The sequence below is a fragment of the Lynx rufus genome, unplaced genomic scaffold (genome assembly GCF_022079265.1).
Source record: "Lynx rufus isolate CCGP_SWC_20201006 ecotype Redwood Valley unplaced genomic scaffold, mLynRuf1.p SCAF_9, whole genome shotgun sequence".
Taxonomy (NCBI): Eukaryota; Metazoa; Chordata; class Mammalia; order Carnivora; family Felidae; genus Lynx; species Lynx rufus.
The window spans coordinates 110,346,035-110,367,514 of record NW_025814897.1 but is presented as its reverse complement, the minus strand read 5'-3'; the positions used below and the strand labels follow the sequence as shown (position 1 = coordinate 110,367,514).

Genomic DNA, 21,480 nt, shown 5'->3' with positions numbered 1-21,480 from the left:
GGATAGTGGAGCACTCTGGATGCTGGGAATAAATACAGAACTGAAATGAAAACTCACTGTCCCCCGACTGCCCACCCCTGTTAGCAGCCAGAATTGAAATCTTTTGAAAATGGGCACAGGGGTCTCCCCAGAGTCTGGACCGACTGTTTTCAGTGAAGCTCAAAGGAACAGAGAGGGTAGAAGTCTTTGGGTTTCACACCCCCTTCCCCACGCAGGTCATGACGTCATCCCTTGTGGTGTACAAAACTGGGCAGGTGGAAAAGCACACTGAGCCCCCATTGGACCTCACTGTGGACCAAAGAGGCAGCTGGGGCAGGAGCCACTGTCTTCGTTGCACAGAGGTAGAGCCCAGACCCCTGACTCTTATTCCAAGCTCACCCAGGGCCATAGGCAGCAGGTTGAATGGAGCCTCACCTGGATAGAGAGAGCATCTCATGAAATCCCCACCCTTTAGGTGCCCTTTCCTCCCCGAAACTGCCAAAGGGCTGAGCAGTGACTTGGTGCTGAGCTGGGTGTGTAGCTACGGAGCAGGGCTCCCCGCCCCAAGGAGTGGTTGGGAGGCGCCCAGTTCCCCAACGATCAGCTGTCAGCCTTGTCATCCCCACTGATGCTGTCATCAGGCTTTGGGTGGCAAGGCTAGGAGGCAGGTGGGGCCAGACTGGGGGTGGAGGGAGCTGAGAGTCAGGCAGAGGCGTTTGGCCTTGGTTGCTATAGGGATAATCATTCTAATGATATCCTTGACGTCTGTCATGCCTTACAGTTTCACTGAGCACTTCCTAATAATAACAGCGCCCATTAATGGATTGCTAACCCTGTGCAGGCGCTGTCCCTTCGCAGGTGGGAATCATTAGCCCCATTTTACAGATGAGGAACCTGGAGGCCAGAGAGGTTCACTTCCCGTTTGAGATTCACAGCTAGTAAGAGGTAGAACTTGAATTGGAACCCGAGTCTGGGCACGCAGCAGGGCTCTCTCCCGACATCATACCTGGTATGCAGTATTTCATTCAGCCATCAGACTGTGAGGTGGGCAGAACAAGGGATCTGCTTTCTTCATTCTACAGATTTGGGAACTGAGGCTCAGAGAAAGGCAGTGGCTTATCTCAGCCTAGCTAGACACAGTCAGGATTTGAACCCAGATCTCCTGATGTGAAGCCCCAGCCTTACCTCCACTTTATGCTCATGCTTCTGCAGGAGGGAGCTTAGTTACTGGGTAAGGGGAATCTGCTCTGGTTGGCCAGGGATTTCCCTGAATCTCAGACATTGCTGGGCCCTGGACAGCACCATTTTACTGGGGCTTACTTTGGAGGTGGCCCAGGTCACAGTCTGCCTGGCCAGGGTACTGTTTACTGTTTTCTTGGGGGGGGGGGCTATCCTTGAAGGCCTGTGGATGTCTCTGTCCCTTGAGACCCCACCAGTCCCAAGTCCAGAGCTCTTCTGCCACTCTGCACAGTGGGCAACTGCCTTGCAGACCCCAGAACATCAGAGGTGGCCAGGCTGGCCCTCGGCCTGCCATGGAATCCTCTCCTGGGGATGCAGGTGGCCAGGCAGGATCTTCCAGCCCCCAGCCTTGAGCACCTAAAGGCCAGAGACCAAGGCCAACCTCTGTACCCCTAGACAGCAGTGCCTGCCCCAGGCTGGCACCCAGCTGTGGCTCAAGATGTTATGTCCAACTGACTGCCTGGTTGGACAGAGGGGAAAGGAAGGAAAATGGGGCAGAGAGGAGAGGAAGGAAAGAAGGAAGATTGGTTGACTCAAAAGAACAGACAAACTTGGAGAAATGAAAACAGGAACAAATGATCGCATAGTTGAGTAAATACAGTGCATGACCTGACTGCAGGGTCAGCAGACAGGTGACCACCCTCCAGCCTCCATCTGCTCAAGCCCACCTGGCATCCCACCCCATCCACCTTGAGGCCGGGAGTTCCCTGGGGCCCCAGCCGAGTCTCTGCTGCCGCCATGTGGCCGCTCTGCTCCCTGCACCATCATCATGAGGGCTGTGGGCTCTGCTTGGAGTTCCTGCCTTGGGGCGTGGGGTGCGGATGGGTGGTTGAAGGAGAGGGAACGTGGATGCCGGTGGTGCATGGAACTTCAGAGGTCCAGTTATGCACCCTTGGGATGCCTTGGTGGGATCTTTGCTCCTCCCGCCTCCCTATGTGCCCTCCCCTCCCTTTCATCTCAAACACCAGATCCCAAGAGGTCTTGCCCGTGGCCAGAGAACTCTTTCACCCAAAACCCTGGCCGCACGTTTACTGAGCATCTCCTGGGTGACATACACTTGGCACGTGTACATTTCATTCCATCCTATTATGTATTATTCTTATCCTTTGACAAAGGAGGAAACTGAGGCCTAAAGAGGACAGATAATTTGCCCAAGATCCCACAGCTGATACGTGGAGAAGCTGAGATTCTAACCAAGGCATTTGGGGCCTTAGAGCTCCTCCACACAGAATCCCCAAAAGTCAGAGGTGTGGGGAGCCTTTAGAGTTCTTCTTGTTAAGACAAGAAGGGGACAAGATGGGGAAACTGAGGCTCTCAACAGGAAGGGACTTGTCCAAACTATGGCAGGTAGAACCCAGAAGTGCCTCTTCTCCCAAGGTCCCTTCTGTCTGGTCTCCCCCAGATCAGCTCAACTCCAGCTACCATTTAACTGGACTTCAGGGCTGGGGAGGCAGGACTCCTGCCCTTGCCTCCTCTCCCCGCCTCCCCATTCTCGATCCTTCTGGGTGGAATGAGGTTGATAATGGGTGAGGGTGGGCAGAGGCTGAGGGGCCCTCGTGGCCCAATCTTAGTGTTTATTTAGCCTTTCCGTTTGTCCCTTTGGGTGTCTGCAGGCATAGATGGCCGGGGCAGGAGAGAGGAAGTGAAGGTCTGAGCGGCAGTCGGCTGTGGATGATACAGTGGCTCGCCCTGCCCCTCCACACGCAGGTGTGGCCCAGCCGCTGCCGAGGTCAGGTCACTGACCTCCATACCTGTGCTTTTGGGTGCGGCTCGGCTGATCCCTGAAGGCTCCCAGATGGAGGGGGCCTGGGACACTGGGGGCAGGCCCACGGGCCTAGGGCTGGGAGGGGGAAGAACGGGTGGGGTGGGGGGTATAGGAGAAAAGAGAGGTCAGTAGTGCACTCTGGGCTGTGCGGAATGAACCTGAAACTGAGAAGCAGCTCAGACTGCCCCGCGCTGACCAAGAGCAGCGCTCGCCGGTGTCCCTGCGCATCACTTCCAAAGCCGCTCAGAAGCCTCTTCCCCCCTCCCTCTGACCTGCTCCTCTGACCGGGCCCAGTGGCTGTGTGGCTCCCCAGACACATGCGACACCAAGTAGTTCCCCTGACTGGTGGAGTAGTTCTCCTCCACCAGGTGCACAGTCCTCCCTGCACTGCAAGGCTCCTGCTTTCATCTCCTCCAGCAAGAGGGGGAGTCCACGAGAGCTCTTCACAGGCTTCCTGGGGGCGGCTGGTAATCCCCACCCAGGTCATCCTCCAGCACTTGCTGTGATCTTCCAGGGCAGGGGAGGGAGAAGCCAGAGCAGCCTGGGATCCACAGGGGCTTCTCCGCTGCCCCTCAGCCCCCCCTGGAGGACTTGGTGAAAGGGGACAGTGTAGCTTGATGGTTAAGGGCCTGAGCTGTGGAGCCAGACAGCTGGAGCTTGAATGCCCGCTCTGAGACTTTCTGGCTGTGTGATCTTGGACTAGTTGCCTAACTTCTCTGAGCTTCGGTTTCCATCTGCAAAAGAGGGGATGACCACAGTACAACGGTACCTCCCTCTAAGTAGGTAGGGTTGTGGCTGGTACCAGCACGCACTGAACTTGCACGACCCTCCTCCCCTCTAAGCCTTTCTTCTGGCTCCCTTCTCCCCAGCCTCCCCCAACTTTGCTCTAGCAAGGTTGACAAATTGGCCAAGTTTTTGCCCACTCCTGCCCTTTTGTGCGTGTTGTTCTCTCTTCCAGGAATGCTTTTTAGGCCTTATCCACCTTTTTCGACCTTACACTTCTTTTTGCCCTGAAGACAACTCAGCGATACCACCAGGAAGCCCTCCGTGATATTCCCTAACGCTATCCTCCCCGCCAGACCTGACTCAGGGTCCCCCTCTTAGAGCTTCCCAAGCAGTCTGATGGCATTGGTCCCTGTGGTGGTCTCCTTTCCCTCTGGGCACCCAGCAGCAGGGTAATCGACTCAGAGTAACCCACACAAGTCCCTGATTCCTGGAGAAGAGACCAAGGTGATTTGGGGCTGAGCAAGGCTCCCTGGAAGCCCCCTCCTTCCTGCCCCAGCTTTATTTTGGTTCTAGAATCATTCCAGTCAGCAGACTTGGTCCCCACCATGCCCATCTCGGGTACACAGTCAACATTTCATGCAGTCAGAGGGACAGAAAGAGGGGGAAGAGAAGGTGGGAGTAAATGGCCTATACTGCGGAGCCACTGGGGCAGAAAAGAGTCTGGCGTCTCCCCAGCTCCAGAGGCTCACCAGCTGTGTCCCCGGACCCTGTGCTGGCCTGGGCCGTGCAGACCTCCTGGTATGGGCCACAGGCCTGGGCCACAGCTGTGTTAGGCGGGGAGAGCCACAGTTCTGCCTCCAGCCCATGACCACTCTGGGCTCCCGCCGCATCACTGGAGATAACTGGTTGGGCCTGGGTCTCTGTAGCTCATCAGGACCAGAGGCAGCCAGCCGGAGGGCCCATGTCCTGACCTGAGGGTGGCCCCTGGGAGCAGATGCCACAACACGCCCCGCTCCCCACCCCATCCTGATGAACCAGCAGGGGCACCCACCCCTCTGGGGCTGCCTTTGGCGGATGGGAGGCGCCTCAGCCGGCGACATCTGGAAGGTATGCACTCTTCCTCCAGCTGGGGTGGGGTGGTAGCCAAAGCCCTGTGGGGGCAAAACAGCCCAGCCCGTTTGCTTCTGGGCAGGACCCCTGTGGGGTGCCGGTCACAGAGCTCCTCCATCAGACTTCAAGCCATCAGCCTGGAGCTAGACACTCCTAAAGCCACAACTTACTTAGCTTCTGTCCCTGCTCCCTGGCTTTCCTCTCTCCCCTACAGTTTTCTCCAGAGGGCTCCCTGCCTCCCCCGCACCCCCACCCTGCATAAACCCCTCGCCTGAGAATCTCAGGGTCTGCTTTTGGAACTCGACCTAGGACACCCAGTGCCACCTCCTTCCCCGTCTGGCATTCAAACCTGCCCCCACCCCACCCTCCATCCGGACACCCCTCCACTTCCCCTCAATGCCCCAGCTCAGGCAGCCCCTTTCCTCCAAGGCCCAGCTCGAGGGCCTCCTGCTACACCACGCACCGGCAGCCCACAAAAGCCTCTCCCATGGGCCCCCTGCAGTCTGTATTCTGGCCCTCCCACTGCCCTCCAGCTCCCTAGAGGCCGAGGCATCTCTCTTCCCAACAGGGCCTAGCCTGGAGGTACCCCAGCAAACGCCGTGGAGCCAATGCCTAATTCAGTTGGGACCGAACACAAGGACCTGGCTCTGGGCCTCTTCAGACCTCTGGGCTTTGCAAGGGTCACGGTTCAAGGGAGCAGATTTCGTAGAGCGTGATTCCAGAGCCAGTGTTTGCCGCACCCTGCAGGCCTCTGCTTGGCCTGGTCTCCTGGTCACTTCTCTTGCGCAGAGAAAGGCCCTCGTGTCCACTGCAGTAGGACAGTTTGTGATACGGAAGTTCATGTCCCTGCCTTGCTGAGGCTGGCTGCCTGCCTGGGACACATTTAGTTCTTTCCCTGCCCCTCAGGGCTCGGCTCCCATCTCGTCCTAGCAGACCCCAGAGCCCTCCCAAGTCCACATTCAGCACTGAGCAGATCCCCAGGGCAGGGGGTCTTGCCCTCCGGACATGCTAGGGGCTGTGTCCTGTTCATGTCACGACTGCTGGTGCCTAGCACAGCACCTGGCCCCCAAGACTCACTCGGTTCCTGCATGTGGCCGAGCTTGGCACTGGCCTCCCAGCAGCCTGTTGGGGATCTTAAAATGGGGGCACAAAGGGCCAGTGCCAGGCTGCCCGTTCCTGGGTCACAGCCCAGCCACAGCTGGTCCTCAGTGGGAGAAAATCCTGGGTCCCTAGACACCTGGCCAGGCCTGTTCCTCCACTGCAGTCTGGACAGACGGACCAAGATGGCTCATGGGGGCTCCAGTGGGGGACCCCAGCATTTATGGCTCCTGCTGGACTATGGAGGGGCATCAGAGCGGAGCTTGCGCCGGGCCCCAGGCAGCTCAGTGCCCACCCTGGCCCGTTCTCCAGCTGCTAGTTTCGCCGAACAGGGTGCCACATGGACACGGGCCTGCGCAGCGTGGCCAGCATCTGGTTCCAGTGCGTGGTGCCCATGCCACTGGCTGACGGCCCGATGATGACATGGCCCACGTTGTCCCCTCGGCCATCGCTGCTACTCTCAGCCACCGTCACACGGAGAGACAGGTCCTAGGGAGGAAGTGACATGGGTGCTGGGGACCGGGGGCAGTCCCGGAGGCCCTCCGTGGCTCCCAGGACCCTGTCTACAGGTGCCAGGCCCCAGCGGGCTGCCAGGAGTGGCTCCCTGAATCTGTACCCCTGATCTGCCTATGCCCACAGGCTTCTGCTGCTGCCTCCCGACACAGTGGCGGCTCTGGACTGCCAGGTTCAGATGCTGGCCTCACCACCTCCCTTGCTGTGTGACCTTGGGTTCTTCCTACTTAGCCTCCCATCTGGAGGATGGTAATAATCGTAGTTCCTACCTGTACCGGGAACAAAATGAGTTAAAATGTGTCGACTGCTTAGAATAGTGCCTGTACACAGAGCATCTCAGATGTCTGGTTATTCCTAATATGATCACATGTTGGACTCACAGCTGAGGAAGGAAAAGAATGTGCTTGAGATCGAAGTGGAGAGGTTGAAACCCAAACCCAGACTGACCCTCTCTCTCTTCTCCTCAGCCCCGCTCTCCCTCCTCCTCCACCGCCGCCCTGGCCCGAAGAGGTCTCCCACCCTCGGAGGCTGTAGACTAGAGGCGCTACAGCCGCTCCGAGGGAAGTAGGGGACAGATGGACAGTCTGTCCCACGAAGGTGGCAGGACAAGGCAAGGACACCCAGCACCAACTCCAGGCACTGGGATATTTGCCTGGATTAGGAGCTTCCAGAGTAAGGCAGAGTTCTGGGCTTTCAAATTCAGATGGGGTGTCAGATTAGGTGGGTTCTGTACAGCCCCGTGACTCAGGGGCAGGTTTTGGCTCAGGGCACAAAAGGACGTTCTCACTGGCAGGAATGCCCCAGCATGGAAGGAGGTAGTGAGGGGAGGTGGTAAGCTCCCCATCCTCTGAGGCATGCAAGCAGGGCCACCGGTGTGGCACAGGCCATATCCTCTGTAACCCCCCACCCTTGGTCTGTGACATCTGTGCCAGGAGAGGGGTCTCCCTGGGGCCCATGACCTTCTGAAATCCATGGAGGTGTGGGGAGCTCGGCAGGGTCTCTGCAGGTAGAGTCTCCAGAGACTTCGGGCCAGAACTGTGGGCCCTTGGGCTCCCCTGGCTCATCTGCAGGCCTTTGCAGCTCCTTCCACCGGGAACCGGCTTCCTCCAGATCTCGGCTTAGCTAAGCCCTCTCGTTAAAGCCTCCCCGGGCCGCCAAAGTCTGGCACGCGCTTAGTGGATTAGGATTGTCTGGAGAGGCGCCTGGGTGGCTCAGTCAGTTAAGCATCTGACTTCAGCTCAGGTCATGATCTCATGGTTTGTGAGTTCGAGTCCTGCATCAGGTGAGTACGAGCCCCTCTTCGGGTGAGCCCTGCTTCCCTCTCTCTCTCTCTGCCTCTCATGGGATTCTCTCTGTCTCCCTCTATCTACCCTCGTTCACTTGTGCTCTCTCTCTCTCTCTCTCTCTCTCTCTCTCTCTCTCTCTCAAAAAAAGGATTGTCTGGGGATTTTCCACCTTCCCCTTGTGAGCAACAAGGAAGCAGTGCCTGTGTCCCAGCACTGACCACAGGGCTACTACCTAGTGGGTGCTCCATAAATGCCTCTCAACTAGAAAGGGAGGGCTTGAGACAAACCAGTACCACCTGCAGGAACCCTAAGAAGCTAGGCCAAGGGCCTGGAGTGGCCCCAGAGCCCAGGAGCCACCTGGCCTGGCCTCCACCCCTGAGCCATCCCCCCTCACCTGGAGCACGATGGCTGGCACCGAGAAGATCATGGCTTCGTTGAACACTGGGTTGGGGTCATCCCTCTTCACGGCTGTCTTCTTTTTGCTCATCTTCCTCCCATCCTGAAGCAGGTACACTTTGACGAAGGGGTCTGTGGGTGAGCAAGGGGTGGGGGTCAGGGCCAAGGCCACATCCACTTGGCATAGCTCTGCCTGGTCCTCGCAGCCTGCTGGCTCCAAGTTCCCCGAGCCTTCTCTGTTGCCATTATCTCCTACAGTCCTGCCATTGGGCCTTTATTTCTTTCCTATTTTACAGATGAGAAAACTGAGGCTCCTACACGAGTCAGGAGAAGAGCTGGGCCCTGGGCTCAGGCAGACTGCCTCCCGGCCCACACAAGTGCTCCCTTCACGTGACGCTCTGGGGAGTGGGAAGGACCCACCACTTCTCATTCTATAATGAGCACAGACGTCAGGCCTGAGTCACCCTGCGCCCGCTCAGTGGAGCCCAACTCTGAAATAATGAGTCCCTCTCTACTTGTCACCCTCCCCGCACTGGGTGTCCTTGCTGTACCTGCCTGGACCATGGATCCCCCGAGGCTCCCGCTAGGTCGTTCCCCCAGCCCTTGGTTTCTAGTTCTGCTCCTGTAGACTAGGGGCATCAGGTCCTGCCTGGCACCCACACCCTCCTGGTGGCCCTGGCCCCCATGTGGGATCTGGGATACAGTCCAATTTCTGGGAGTGGAGCTTCTGTCATGAATTCTAGTCCTGGGAAGCGGGTGTCTGTCTACCGTGGTTTCTTCCCCGCACCCCAGGCACCTGCTCTCAGACTCCCATCTCCCCCACCATCCTGAACTCCTGGGCTCCTGGCTCCTGAGCTCGGCCAAAGCTGGGGGTGGAGGGGCCTGGTACGATGCCCCACACCTGCTGACGCCTCCCGCTGCCCTTGGCCTAGCAGCTGGGTCACAGCTCCCACCAGCCACGTGAAGGAGCCAGCCAGCCAGCAGGGCCTTACCTGCCGTGGTCTTGTCGTTGGTCCAGATGAGATTCTTGGCCTTCACCACCACCACAGTGAGGCGCTCAGCCGTAGGGAGGTAGCTGAGGGACAGCAAGATCTCGCCCACAGCGTCGGCAGCCTGGAGGACAGGTGACTGGCTCAGAGGGCTTCCGAGGCCCCCCTGAGGACTTGAGAGGTCCAGGGAAAGGCAGGAACTTCCTTCTCCACTGAGAAGTTTTTACTCTTGCCCTTACATGAGGCACCAGGCTGGTGGGATTGAGAAAGGGGCCCCACTCCCCGCTCCACGAGGCATGCGCCAGCCCCCCCCTCCCACCAGGCCTGGGTCCTGCCTTGGAAGGAGGACCAGAGGTTGCCTGTGGCAACCAGAGGCAGTCCCTCATTCCAGCCCAGGGAAAACATTCTGTAGCAGTAGCACACAGAGGTCCAAGTGGACTGGGTTCGTATATCCTCTGCTTAAATAGCAACGACAGAAGAGTGGTAAACAGTAATTAGGGCATTTTTGCTTCATGCGGTAAACAGTTTCTGTGAACGTGGCTCAGGCCTCTCTCTCTGTCATTTCCTAAAGAAGTCAGGGCTCGGGCTGTCGTGGAGGACAGTGGACTCCCCGCTCGGAGATGGGTGCGTGTGACGCTCTCTTCATGGGTGGACTGACCTTGTTCTGGTCCTGTAGGTAGAGCCAGCCGCTGAAGGGCTGTAGCGGGAGGTCGAGCACAGAAAGCTTCAGCTCCACCACGCCCGTGCTGATGTTCCGCTCGTCCTCATCGATGCCAAACACGGAAAACCGCAGGCTCTTCTCCTCCAGGGCTGCAGGGTCCAGGGGAATGGAGAACTTCTCGTCAAAGAAGATGGAGTAGGCATTCCTCTGGATCTGCACAGAGAAAGGGACGTGGAGGGAGCTTCAGCTCTGGGGAGGAGGTGGCAGCCAGACGCCCGTGAGGCCATGGTGGGGAGAGAGCACCGGACAGAGAGTCCAGAGGCCTGGGCTAGAGTCCTGGCTCTGCTGTCCCACGACCTCAATGCCAATTCTTTCTTTGGTGGCTCAGCCTTGGGGATTTTTTTTTTTTTTTTTTTTTAAGTAGGCTCCACACCCGACGTGGGCCTTAAACCCCCAGCCCTGAGATTTAAGAGTCGCGTGCTCTACTGACTGAGCCAGCCGGCCACCCCAGCCCTGAGGATTTAAAAGCCCCCTGTCCTCCTCTCAGTGGCGGCACTGGAAGCTTCCACACTCTGACACCAACTGATTCCCACCCTCAGTGCGCACGGCTCCACAGAACCCTCGCGATGCCCAGGAGAGACTGGTCTCCTCTTTGTCGTGTGTGTTCAGGTCCAGCCCTGGGCCAGGCGTGCAGGAAGTACAGGTAATTGTGGAGTCGAGAGCTGCTGATGTCCCGGCCCCCGCAGAGCCTGGCCCAGGATGGTCTGAATGTTGTGGGATGGACGGACGGATGGAGCGATCGGGCGAGGCTGGGAAGACTCCACTTCCAAGCCCCGTCCTGCCTGGTGGGTGCCTCTGGCCTCCTCCCAGGAAGCTGTGGGCACACCCCCCCCCCCCCGGGAAGGTGTCCTGGTGGGCACGGCTCCCCTTTCCCATTGGGGGTTGCCTTAGTCACTGCCTGGCGATATTTAGAGAGGAGCTCTCATCTCCGGCACTTCGCCTGAGGCTGGGGGGCTGCCCAGCCTGGGGGCAGCCACCTACTTGCTGGGACTAGCTGGGCTAGGATGCTGAGAAGCCTGCCTTCCTGGGAATGAATCTGTCAGCACCTCCAGGCGCACTGAAGCACACTCTGGTCACTGCCTGGCTCGTGGGAAGGTTCCTCTTCCACTGCTCCCTGGGAGCCACGTTCCCCACCCAACTGCCTGATTGAGGACCTTCAAGGGCTCCTTCCCCTGTGGGATTAAGTCTACCTCCTGATCTTGACCTTGGCATTTAGGCTTTTCATGATCTGGCCCCATCTCTCCCTCCTCCTGCCACATGAGTCACTTTGCTGTCCCTTGTCCACAGGGGCTCGGGTTCCCGAACTATCCATTCTCTGTGTGTTATGTTTTATGAGCACACAGGTGACGGGAAATGGGAACCCCCGGGCCAGGTCCTGGGGACGTGTTGGGCAAAGCACTCTCCTGAACCTGTTTCCTCATCTGTAAGATGCCCTCGGTCCATCCCACTGGGGCTAATGAGAGAATCACGGATGGGTGGGCTCTGTGAACCAGACTCTCAGCACACATCAGGCTGTGGTGGCTGCTGTCTGCTAATGTCCCTTCTCACGGAAGGTGTCCAGAACCACCCAGGATCTCCCAGGCAGTCCAGGCCATAGGCAGCGTGGATCCAGGCTCAACAGGGACACTTCATGGTCCTGATACACAACCTGTTGATCACTTCCCAGGGACTGGGCTGAGGACTCTGCATATAGTAGCACACCCCTTCCTCAAGAATTATGTTGCTCATATGACAGATGGGGAAGCTGGGTCGCAGAGAGCTTATGGACTTATCCAAGGTCACGCTACTAGGAAGTGGGACACTGATATTTCAACCCAGAGGGTGAGGTTTTAGGGTCCTGCTCCTTACCACTCACCAACTGCCTCTCTTGGGCCCCACATGCACAGGGTTGTGGTCAGTTGTTGACCATCCTGGGGTGAGGGAGGCAGGGTGGGCTGGGAGAGGGATGATGGTGTCCACCCCCGAGGGACAGCCCGCTTCAACACTGTAGAGTGACTGGACACAGGTGACTCTTCAGAAAGCACTAGGTCCTACAGACCCTCAGGCTCCACCTGCTTTGGTTAGAGGCCGCTGGGCGTCAACCTTACCCACCTCAGAGGACTCCCAACCGTGGCATCTGGGCCCCTGCTCCCCCTAATCCAGCCTGGAGTAGAACGTGTCTCATGAAGGCTTTGCTCCCTCCCTTGGCGAGACAGAGGGACCCATGGAGGGCTAGCCTGGTGGGGCAGGGTGCTGGGTGCCTTCCCCACCCTGTTCTCACCCCCAGGAGCTGACCTCCATGGGCTGATCAACAGGCTCCTTCGGCCTCTGGCTTCTGGTGGGGTCTGGGGTCGGACAATGGGGGTCACTCCAGGGAAACCAGAGGACCCAGGGAGCTGGGGGTGCTCTTTCCCTAGGTCCTTCCCTGCGGTACTGCTGTGGTCTGAGCATGTCCCCTAACCAAAGGGCACAGCGCCTATCAGTGTGGCAGCCCCGCCACGCACCTCTCCCCTTTGGCCTCCCCTTCCCCTCGCCCCTTCAGACGAGGGTGCCGCTCCATCCCTGAGGCCGCCCCACACCACTGTTAACAGTCCTGTCATTAAGCTGTCCCCAAATTAGCCAACTTGAACACGTCACCCCTTTCCTAGCCGGACCCCAAGCTGACCCGGGGGACAGGCATGGGAACGGACAATTGCCACCCACTGGATATACGTGGTAGGATTGCCGAGAACCGCGCACGGCGGGAGTCGTCAGGCTAGTGACACCTCCGGCTCTGGGATTAGCACCCAGAGCTGTGGCGTAGCACCCTCCTCACATCCGGCCCGGCCCCGCGGGCCTGGCGGCCTGGGGAGGGTTCCCCGAGAGCCCCGCGCGTGCCTCCCCTGCCCCCACTCACCCGGGAAATGCCCACGATCTGCTCATCGGGCAGCAGGCTGACGCGCATGAAGCAGGACTCGAAACCGGCTTCTTCGCGCTCCAGGAGGTCCTTGCCCTGCAGCACGGCCACGTGGAGGGTGTGGGAGGTGGCATCGTAGTCCATGCTTACTTCCACCTGGCCCAGCGTGAAGTCCTGCCCGAAGGTGTTGCTCACGGAGGAGATGGAGTTCAGGGAGTCGGCCGACTGGGACTTGCGGAGGGTCCCGTAGGGCGCCAGGTCCAGCTCCCGGCCCATCAGCTCCAGGGGCCCCAGCTCGCTGATGCTCTCAAACGTGTCCTCGATGCTGAGGCTGCCTTTGCGACTGGGCGGTCCCCGAGTGCTGGCCCGCCGGGCATTCCAGGCAGGCACTCTCTGGGGGAGAGAAAACGGGACGTGGGAGCATGGCAGATGCAACAGGCTGTTGGTTGGTCTCCTAAGCCCTGTTCATTCAAGGCACCTCCGTTCCCTGTGTGCAGAAACGGTGCCTGCCCTAGTCAGGAAGTTCTTTGTTTAATGCCATTTCACATCACTCACCTTTCTCTCCCGAACCCCGAGGGAAGAAAGCTTTTTCTCAAAACGCTTCGTGATATGGACTGAGTTCCACGCACAAAGATGTTCACTGCAGTGACGTTTGTAAGAAGGAAAAGTAGTAGGGCGCCTGGGTGGCTAAGTCGGTTACGCGTCTGGCTTTGGCTCAGGTCATGATCTCACAGTTCGTGAGTTCGAGTCCTGCGTCGGGCTCTGTGCTGACAGAGCTTTGGATTCTGTCTCCTTCTCTTTCTGCCCCTCCCCCACTTACACTCTGTCTCTCTCTCTCAAAAATGAACAAAAACCTTAAAAATTTTAAAGGAAAAGTAGTTAGCAGGGGGAACGGGTAAGAATAACTAGACGATAGCTACTCAACAGATTACTGGGCAGCCTCCAAGGATGTTTACCAAAATGTTCACAACAGAAGGTTTTTGTGTTGGGTAACACTCATCCTAAAACTCAAATTTTTCCTTTCACTAAGTTGACCTCAGGATTTGGGAAAACAAAAGTCTTTGTGCCACAAGCATCTCCCATGCTGTTGCATAGCCCTCATTTTACCATCATTAAAAAAAAAAAATGTTTTTTAACGTTTACTTATTTTTGAGAGAGAGTGACAGAGCGTGAGCAGAGAAGGGGCAGAGAGACAGGGAGACACAGACTCCAAAGCAGGCTCCAGGCTCTGAGCTGTCATCACAGAGCCCGAGGCAGGGCTCGAACCCACAAACCGCGAGATCATGACCTAAGGTGAAATCAGACTTTTAACTGATGGAGCCACCCAGGTGCCCCCCATTACTATCATCTTAAAAATGGGCCACCAATTTGTCCCTGAATGGACAGCTGTGATTACCTTACAGACCCCCTGTTGGACATTTATGTTGTTTCTAATTTTTCATAAATATAAATAATGCAGAATCAAATAGCTTTCTTAAAATCCTAGCTCAGAGGACACAGTCCTTTCGAAAGCTGCTGACACATGTTGCCAAAATGCTCTTTGGGAAAGTTGTGCCAATTTACAGTCTCCGCCTCTCTCTCCCCTCCTCCCTCCCCCCCCCCCCACATGGGAGATAGTCCCTTCACACCCCAAACGAATGAGCATGTGGGGCTGCTATCTGGTAAAAGATTCTGGCTGTGGTCTCTGGAACTCTATATGATACTAGAAAAATTCTCTGCCAAGCGTCTAATGATGAAGCATTCAGCAGTATATATTGAGAGCCCTAAAAGTGTTTGTAGTCCCTGACACGTAATTCCACATCTGGGCATCCATTCAAAGTACATAACCCTAATGAAGACAAAGTTTTACATATACAACATTCACTGCATTATTTACAATGGCATTTAGTAAATCATGGCACGTACATAAAAAAGGAATCTGACGCTAAAATAATACTTATGACGGGGGCTCAACATTATGGGAAAATGCTTTCGGCTGGGAGATGAAAAGAGCAGGGTATAAAATTCTGTGTAGAAATGACACCCGTTGTATAAAAACCTATGCATGGAAAAAAGACTGGAGGATACATTAAAAATACCGGAGAGAAAGAAATCCAAATGTTAACAGTTAAAATACAGTTAACAGTTATTTGCCACTGGGTGGTGACATTTGGGGAGGGGTTTTGCTTGTTTTTTTCCTGTATTTTTCCCAGGATGGTTTTTAAAATTGAAAACTTTCAGTCCCTCACCGAGTATTCACTGATTTCGCAGCACTGGGCTATGTTGGAAACGTGGAGGAGGACCAGGGTGTCTGTTCACAGGAGGAAATTAACCAGGAGAGAGCAAGGGAGCGGGGAGGGAGGGGAGGCCACCGCCGGGACAGAAGCCTCACCTTCTGCTTGGCCTCTGCGTACGTCTCGCCATACTTCTGCTGAAGGTACCTATAGTCGTAGTTAGGGAACGGGGAGGGGCTGGGGAAGCTCCCCGATGTCCAGAGCTTCCACAGGCTCACGGCCGCAATGCCCAGCAGCGCCAGGGCCCCAGCGGTGTAGACACCCACCTCCCAGCCAGGAGGGCTCTTGATGACTGCAAGGGAAAGGCAGCCTCTCATTAGTAGGCTCTGGGTCCCCCAGTGGTTAGAGACTCCCACCCAAGAAGCAGGCAGTTCAGCACTGACTTATTTATTCACTGAACAAATATTTATTGAGTGACTACTGTGTGCCAGGCTCAGTACTAGGTGCTAGGGGATCCAGTGTTGAATAAGACATAGGTACCTTGCGATTTCTGCTTCTATCCCCTTTTCCACAGAAGCACCCATTCCTACCAGGGGTGGAATGGGGGTGGGGACACATGGCCAGACCAGACAAAGAGTTGTGAACAACAGTTAAACGCTCCTTAGGCTTTCAACAAACGGGGTTCTTCTCGCTTCTTTTGAGTTCTCTGAGCTCATAGCCTTCCAGATAATCAAAGCAGCCTTTTGGGGTCTGGAGGAAGAGGGAAGGGGTTTGGGGAGAAAAGAAATGACCCCATTTTTGCTTTACCCTCATTTAGAAGAACCCAATGTCCAGCAACTGATGGATAGACAAAATGTAGTCCATCCACACAACGGAATATAATTTGGCAACATAAAGCTACTGATACACGTTGCAATGTGGTTGAACCTTGAAAACATCATGCTAAGTGAAAGGCATCACAAAAACCCACATGTTGTAGATTCCATTTATTTATTTATTTATTTATTTATTTATTTATTTATTTTTAATGTTTTTATTTTTGAGAGAGAGAGAGACTGAGAGCGATCGGGGGAGGAGCACAGAGAGAGGGAGACAGAATCCAAAGCAGGCTCCAGGCTCTGAGCTGTCAGCACAGAACCCAACGAGCGGCTCGAACTCGCGAACCACGAGATCACCACCTGAGCCAAAGCCAAACGCTTAACCGACTAAGCCACCCAGGGGCCCCATGTATGATTCTATTTATTTGAAATGTCAAGACAAATCTGTACAGACAGAAAGTTGATTAGTGATTATCTGGGGCTGGGGGGACTGGGGCGGGGGCAACACAGAATACAGGGTTGCTTTGGAGGATGATGAATGTATTCTAAAAGTTAATAGTGCTGATGAGTACACAAGGTGTTAGGTGCACTGAATTGTATGCCTAAAGTGGGTAAATTGTATGGTCTGTGAATTTTATCTCGATAAAGCTGCTACCAAAAAAAAAAAAAAAAAAAAAGAATCTCAGCCAGAAGTGAGAGAGAGGTAGCTTTTAGGCTGTGCAGGGCTTGGAGACAAATCCAAATGCTCAAATGCGCTTTCTTCATTGATAAATAAATAACTTTCCCTGAGTCTCACTGTCCCCAGACATAGTAATTAACTGCCCCCTCAAGTGTGTTGGGTGAGCCCCCACTAGCAGAAGTGACCTTCTGTTGGCAAATAGAATTCTCGAAACCATTCTCCGTGCTGCCTCTATACTCAATTCAAATGGGGAAACGGGTGCACAAAGATAAACATTTACAAAAATAAATGACCTTTTGCCCAAGGTCAAAGAGGCAGGAAGGAATGGCACTGGGAGGCCAGCTGTGGCAGCCAGACTTCAGGCCAGGCCGGAGTAACCACTGCCCCACACAGCCTCGACCCAGCACAGTCCCCAGACTATGCAGGGTAGAAAGAGGTGGGGAGGGCATTTCAGGGGTGAAGACTGACGACTGCACATCCACTGAACACCTATGGTGTGCGAGCACCCTGGTGAGGGAGTCCGCCCCAGCCCCAGGCCCCGTCCTTAAGCAGCTCACAGTCTAGGGATGAGGTAGGTAGGCAAATAAATACACAAAACAGAGTGACGAGAACAGCCCAGGAGGGCTTCCTGGAGGAGGGGCATCTGAACTGAGATACGAAGGAGGAGCAAGAAATGTACCAGGCCAAGGCACCAGGGACTGGGAGTTCAGGGCGAGCAGAGGAGGGGATGTACAGAGCCCAGAGCATTCAGTGTCCAGTGGGGGAGAGAGTGTGGGGCATTTGGGGCTGGGGAGCTCTCTGTCACCATGCCCCTGAAGCCCGGCTGCAAAGGTATCAGGAAGCAGTGGCAGCCCCTCTGGGAGTGGGAGGCCTCACCCTGCCCGTTCCCCTGAGCCCAGCCAACTCCAGTCAGAATCCACAATGCTAACTCATTGTAGGTTAGGGGCAGGGCAGAAGGGCAGGGCCCGGCCCGCAGCCTTGGCTCGTATCCAGCATGTAGCACCCTATGAGGTCTCTCCCTCCACTTGCTAGAGTAGGACAGCCGGGGCTGGGAGAGGCTAGTGAGCACACCCAGCCATTGGCCCAAGGCCACAGGGTAAGAAATGCAGAGCCTGGCCGCGGGTGCCCTGGCTCCTTGGGCAAGCCACCTAGCCACTCTGAACTTGAGCGTCCTCATCTGGAGAGTGGAGATGACCACGCATCCCAAGCAGCGGTCCCGCCCTGGGGAATTTATCTTGCGGAAGAAATCCCAGCAAATTTTATGTCTGCTGTGAGTCATCGAGACTGTATTTATAACAGCAGAAATGTGGAAACAGCCTGAAGGTCCAGCTGAGGGGCCAGTGGGGGCTGGTGGTGCTGACTTGGGAGGGAATATCACTGGCCTTTGAGAACCGAGGTCATTAGGATGTCACTGTGGCAGAGCAGGAAAACGTTTCCAGCATTGTTAAAAGAAAAAAAAAATCAATCCATGACACGGTCTAACCACACAATTTTGACATAAAAATCACAGGACCTATGGATAAAGGCTGGGTGGGGACCAGGGACAAATGAGAGAAGCTAGAAATCAGGATGGAGGGGCTGTGAGCAAGCCCTGTTTACTCCTGACTTCTTGACAGAATGTAATTTGTGGGCTGACCCAAACCACAACAGAGATCTACGGAGGGCCCCAGGCGAGCCCTGCCGAGGCACGAAAGTTCTCGGCGTCTGATGAATAAGGGATGGCCTGGTAAACTGGAGAGTGAGATGTCCATGTGAACCTCAGGTGGCTCCCGGCAGGGCCTGGGTGGTCCCAGGGGCAGGGAAGCAGGTGGGCCTTGAGTTCTGAGGTCCTAGCAGATAACGGTCAAGGTGACCCGGCACAGTGGAGCCAGGCTCCCCTGAAAGCGAGGATCTGGGGGGAGGGAGGGCCTGAGGGCGTGCAGCCTGCATCCTGCTTGGCTGGGAAAGGGGGGCATTGAAAGGAAAAGCCCCAGGAAGGTGACACAAGATGATGACTGTTAATGCTCATTTATTTATTCCTTTTATTGACTACAGCCTCGGGGTGGTATGGGAAGAATTCCCAAGGGAAGTGAGGCCTCAGCTGAGACCAGAAATGAGGAGGAGGTGGAGGCGGACGAGTGGCGTGGCGGTAATAATAGCTTCCTTTACTGTTTACTCTTTGCCAGGCCCCGTTCCAGCGCTTCATTGCATATTAACCCACGGAGACCCCGGAACAGCCCTGTGAGGAAGGTTCTATTATTACCCTCATCGCCTAGATGAGGAAGCTGAGGGACAGAGGAGATATTCGCTGCCTGACAGTCTGGTTCCAGATCTGCACCTGTGACCCCCGCACAGTCCTGGGAGCTTGGCCAGGCAGAGGCAGGGAAGCGCTCCGGGCAAAGGGAAGGGCATGTGCAAAGGCCTGCTTTGGGAGAGAGTTGTGTTCGCGCTGGGTTGGGCACTTTGTGTAACTTAGGTCACCGAGTCCTCCCAGCAGTCCTTGAGGCAGGCCTCACTGCCCCCCGTTTTACAGATGAGTAAGTGGAGGCTCAGAGAGGTTTCATCATTTGCCCAAGGCCATGCCAGGGCCTGGGCCAAGGCCTGGGAGCCTGTAGGTGAAAGTGTGGTCCCTGGTCTACCCTTCAGCTCAGCTCTGGGCTGGTAGGGGGCTGAGCCGGGGGAGCAGCTAGAGTGTTGGGGAGCACTGGCCTGGGAGTCAGAAGACCTGGGTTTGTGTCCTGCACTGAGCCTCCCTTCTCCCATCTATAAATGGAGAGGGGAACCCACGAGAAAACATGGCAAGTATGTCTCAGCTCTGACACCACCCACTATCAGCTGGAGAGCGGCTGCTATCTCGAGGCAGTTCCCAAGCTCAGCACCCACTGGGGCACACACAGGAAGGTCGGGGCTGCATCTCAGGTATTTGCCATCCCCGGACTGGGCCACCTCTGAGCTTATTGTCCTGTGGCTCTAACATCAACCTTCTTGGGTTTCTTCTCACTTGGCTACTCAACAGGCTCTAGGAATGGCCCTGGGGGAGCGGATTCTGCATCTCAGTTTCTCCTTAGGGAGCACGGGACATGGGCCTCCTGGGGGACTCCTCCAGTCAAATGTAGGGAGGTGGTTCCACAGGAAGGAGCCATTGGCACAGGAGGATGACGAGACCTTAGACTGACTGGTCCCCGCCCCGTGTCCCCAAGGTTGTGTGGCCTCGGGCAAGTCACTGTCCTTACTGGTAAAATAGGGCCATTACTGACGTCCCACTGACACCCCCTGCCCTAGGCCTGGTCGGGGAGCCCCGTGAGATGGCATGCTTCCACTGGGACTCACCGCTCAGGTGGTATTCTGCCACGTCCATGGCCATGACGCCCACTGCAGCGCTGGGCCTGGAGGGGGAAAGAGAGTCAGCAGGGAGGGCTTTGGAGGGCCACCAACCCCAACCCTACGCCTTGACCTCCACGATGCCAATGGGCCTGTCATCCAGCACTCAGACTCAGCTGTGAGGAGAGCTCAGCCAAAGGTAGGTGGTTTTTAAATAGCATTAAAAAAATTTTTTTTTAATGTTTATTTATCTTTTGAGAGACAGCATGAGCTGGGGAGGAGCACAGAGAGAGGGAGACAGAATCCAAAGCAGGCTCCGGGCTCTGAGCTGTCAGCACAGAGCCCGACGTGGGGCTTGAACTCATGGACTGCGAGATCATGATCTGAGCTGAAGTTGGACGCTTAAGTGACTGAGCCACCCAGGCACCCTTAAATACCATTTTAAAAAAATGGACTTTAAAGCTCTTTTCAACCAGTCTAAGACCATCTTACTGTCAGGATTGCCAGATAAAGCACAAGATGCCCAGTGACATTTGAATTTGATTCATTTTTAGTACAAGTATGTCCCATATAATATTTAGGACATGCTTACGCTTAAAAAAAATATTCATTGTTTATCTGAAACTCCAAAGTTCCTGAGCATCCTGTATTTATATTATATCTGCTAAATCTGGCACCCCTACCTCATTTCCATCCTACCAACAACAGGCTGACCAGCAAGGAGGCTTTGATTCTTTGCTACTCATTAGCGTGGGCCCTCGAGGTGTTCACTAAGCCTTACTTCAAAAGCTTTTCTTTCAACTGGAAAGGAAAGGCTGCATTTCCACAATATTCTATTATCAGTCCTTCCACTACTCAGGATGGTTTCCTCCCCACCCCACCCTCCACTTCCAAGTTTTGTGAATGCGGAAGGTCTAGGTTGTTCTAGAAAGGTCCGGGCGTCATGCAAGCCATTACCTGAACCCAGGTGACTGCTCATAGTTTTATTACTGTCCTTGCTGAGAAGTAAATGTGTCTCACAGACATACTCGAAGGGACTGGAAAGGGGAGGCCGGGAGGAGCTATATCAGCCTCAGCTCCAGGGGCACAGAAGGACGGGACGGCCCCTGGCCCCGCAAAGGAGGCTGCAAACAGGTCACCCTGTGACAACTACAGAGTGCTTGCCCACCCAAGAGCCGCTGCTCTTCCGTTCCCAGGGGATGCCAACCCTGTATTGCTGGATCTTCTGGCTTTTTATGTTTTCATTTCATTTTATTTTTTAAAGATTTTATTTTTAAGTAATTTCTACACCCAGTGTGGGGCTCAAACTCACAACCCTGAGGTCAAGAGCCGCATGCTCCACTGACTGAGCCGGCCAGGCGTCCCAGTCTCGTCCCGTCCCGTCCCGTCCCATCCCGTCCAGTCCCGTCCCGTCTCGTCTCCCCTCCCTCCCTCCCTCCTTCCTTCCTTCCTTCCTTCCGGATTTTTAAAGCAAAGCCAGATTCCTGGATTTTTTTAATGTGCAATTTCCTGATTTTTAAATGTAACCAATTCACACACAAAAATGTAAATACTGTTCAGGCACAGGGCAAAATACTCCTGGGCTGTGGCTTGGCTAGCATGTTTGCAACCCACTCGAGCATGCTGTGGGTTCCCTTTGGGACTGGGGTCAAATCAGAGGGCAAGCATTTTCCTGAATCCTGGGGATCCCCCCAGTCTGTGGCTCTGGAACCAAGAAGTTAGGGTGCTTTGGTCTAGACAGAGTTATCTAGCACATATGGGAGTTGTCCGAAG

The 21,480-nt window shown here is 55.4% G+C and overlaps 1 protein-coding gene across 1 annotated transcript; it reads right to left on the bottom strand.

Moving 5' to 3' along the window:
• Positions 1-6,232: 6,232 nt before the first annotated feature.
• Positions 6,233-19,750, bottom strand: SYT12 (synaptotagmin 12). The gene is made up of 7 exons (XM_047070036.1): positions 19,717-19,750; positions 15,069-15,262; positions 12,698-13,090; positions 9,760-9,975; positions 9,105-9,225; positions 8,111-8,244; positions 6,233-6,406 (listed from the first exon to the last, which is right to left on the bottom strand). The coding sequence occupies exons 1-7, from the start codon at positions 19,748-19,750 to the stop codon at positions 6,233-6,235; spliced, it is 1,266 nt and encodes a 421-aa protein (XP_046925992.1).
• Positions 19,751-21,480: the final 1,730 nt, after the last annotated feature.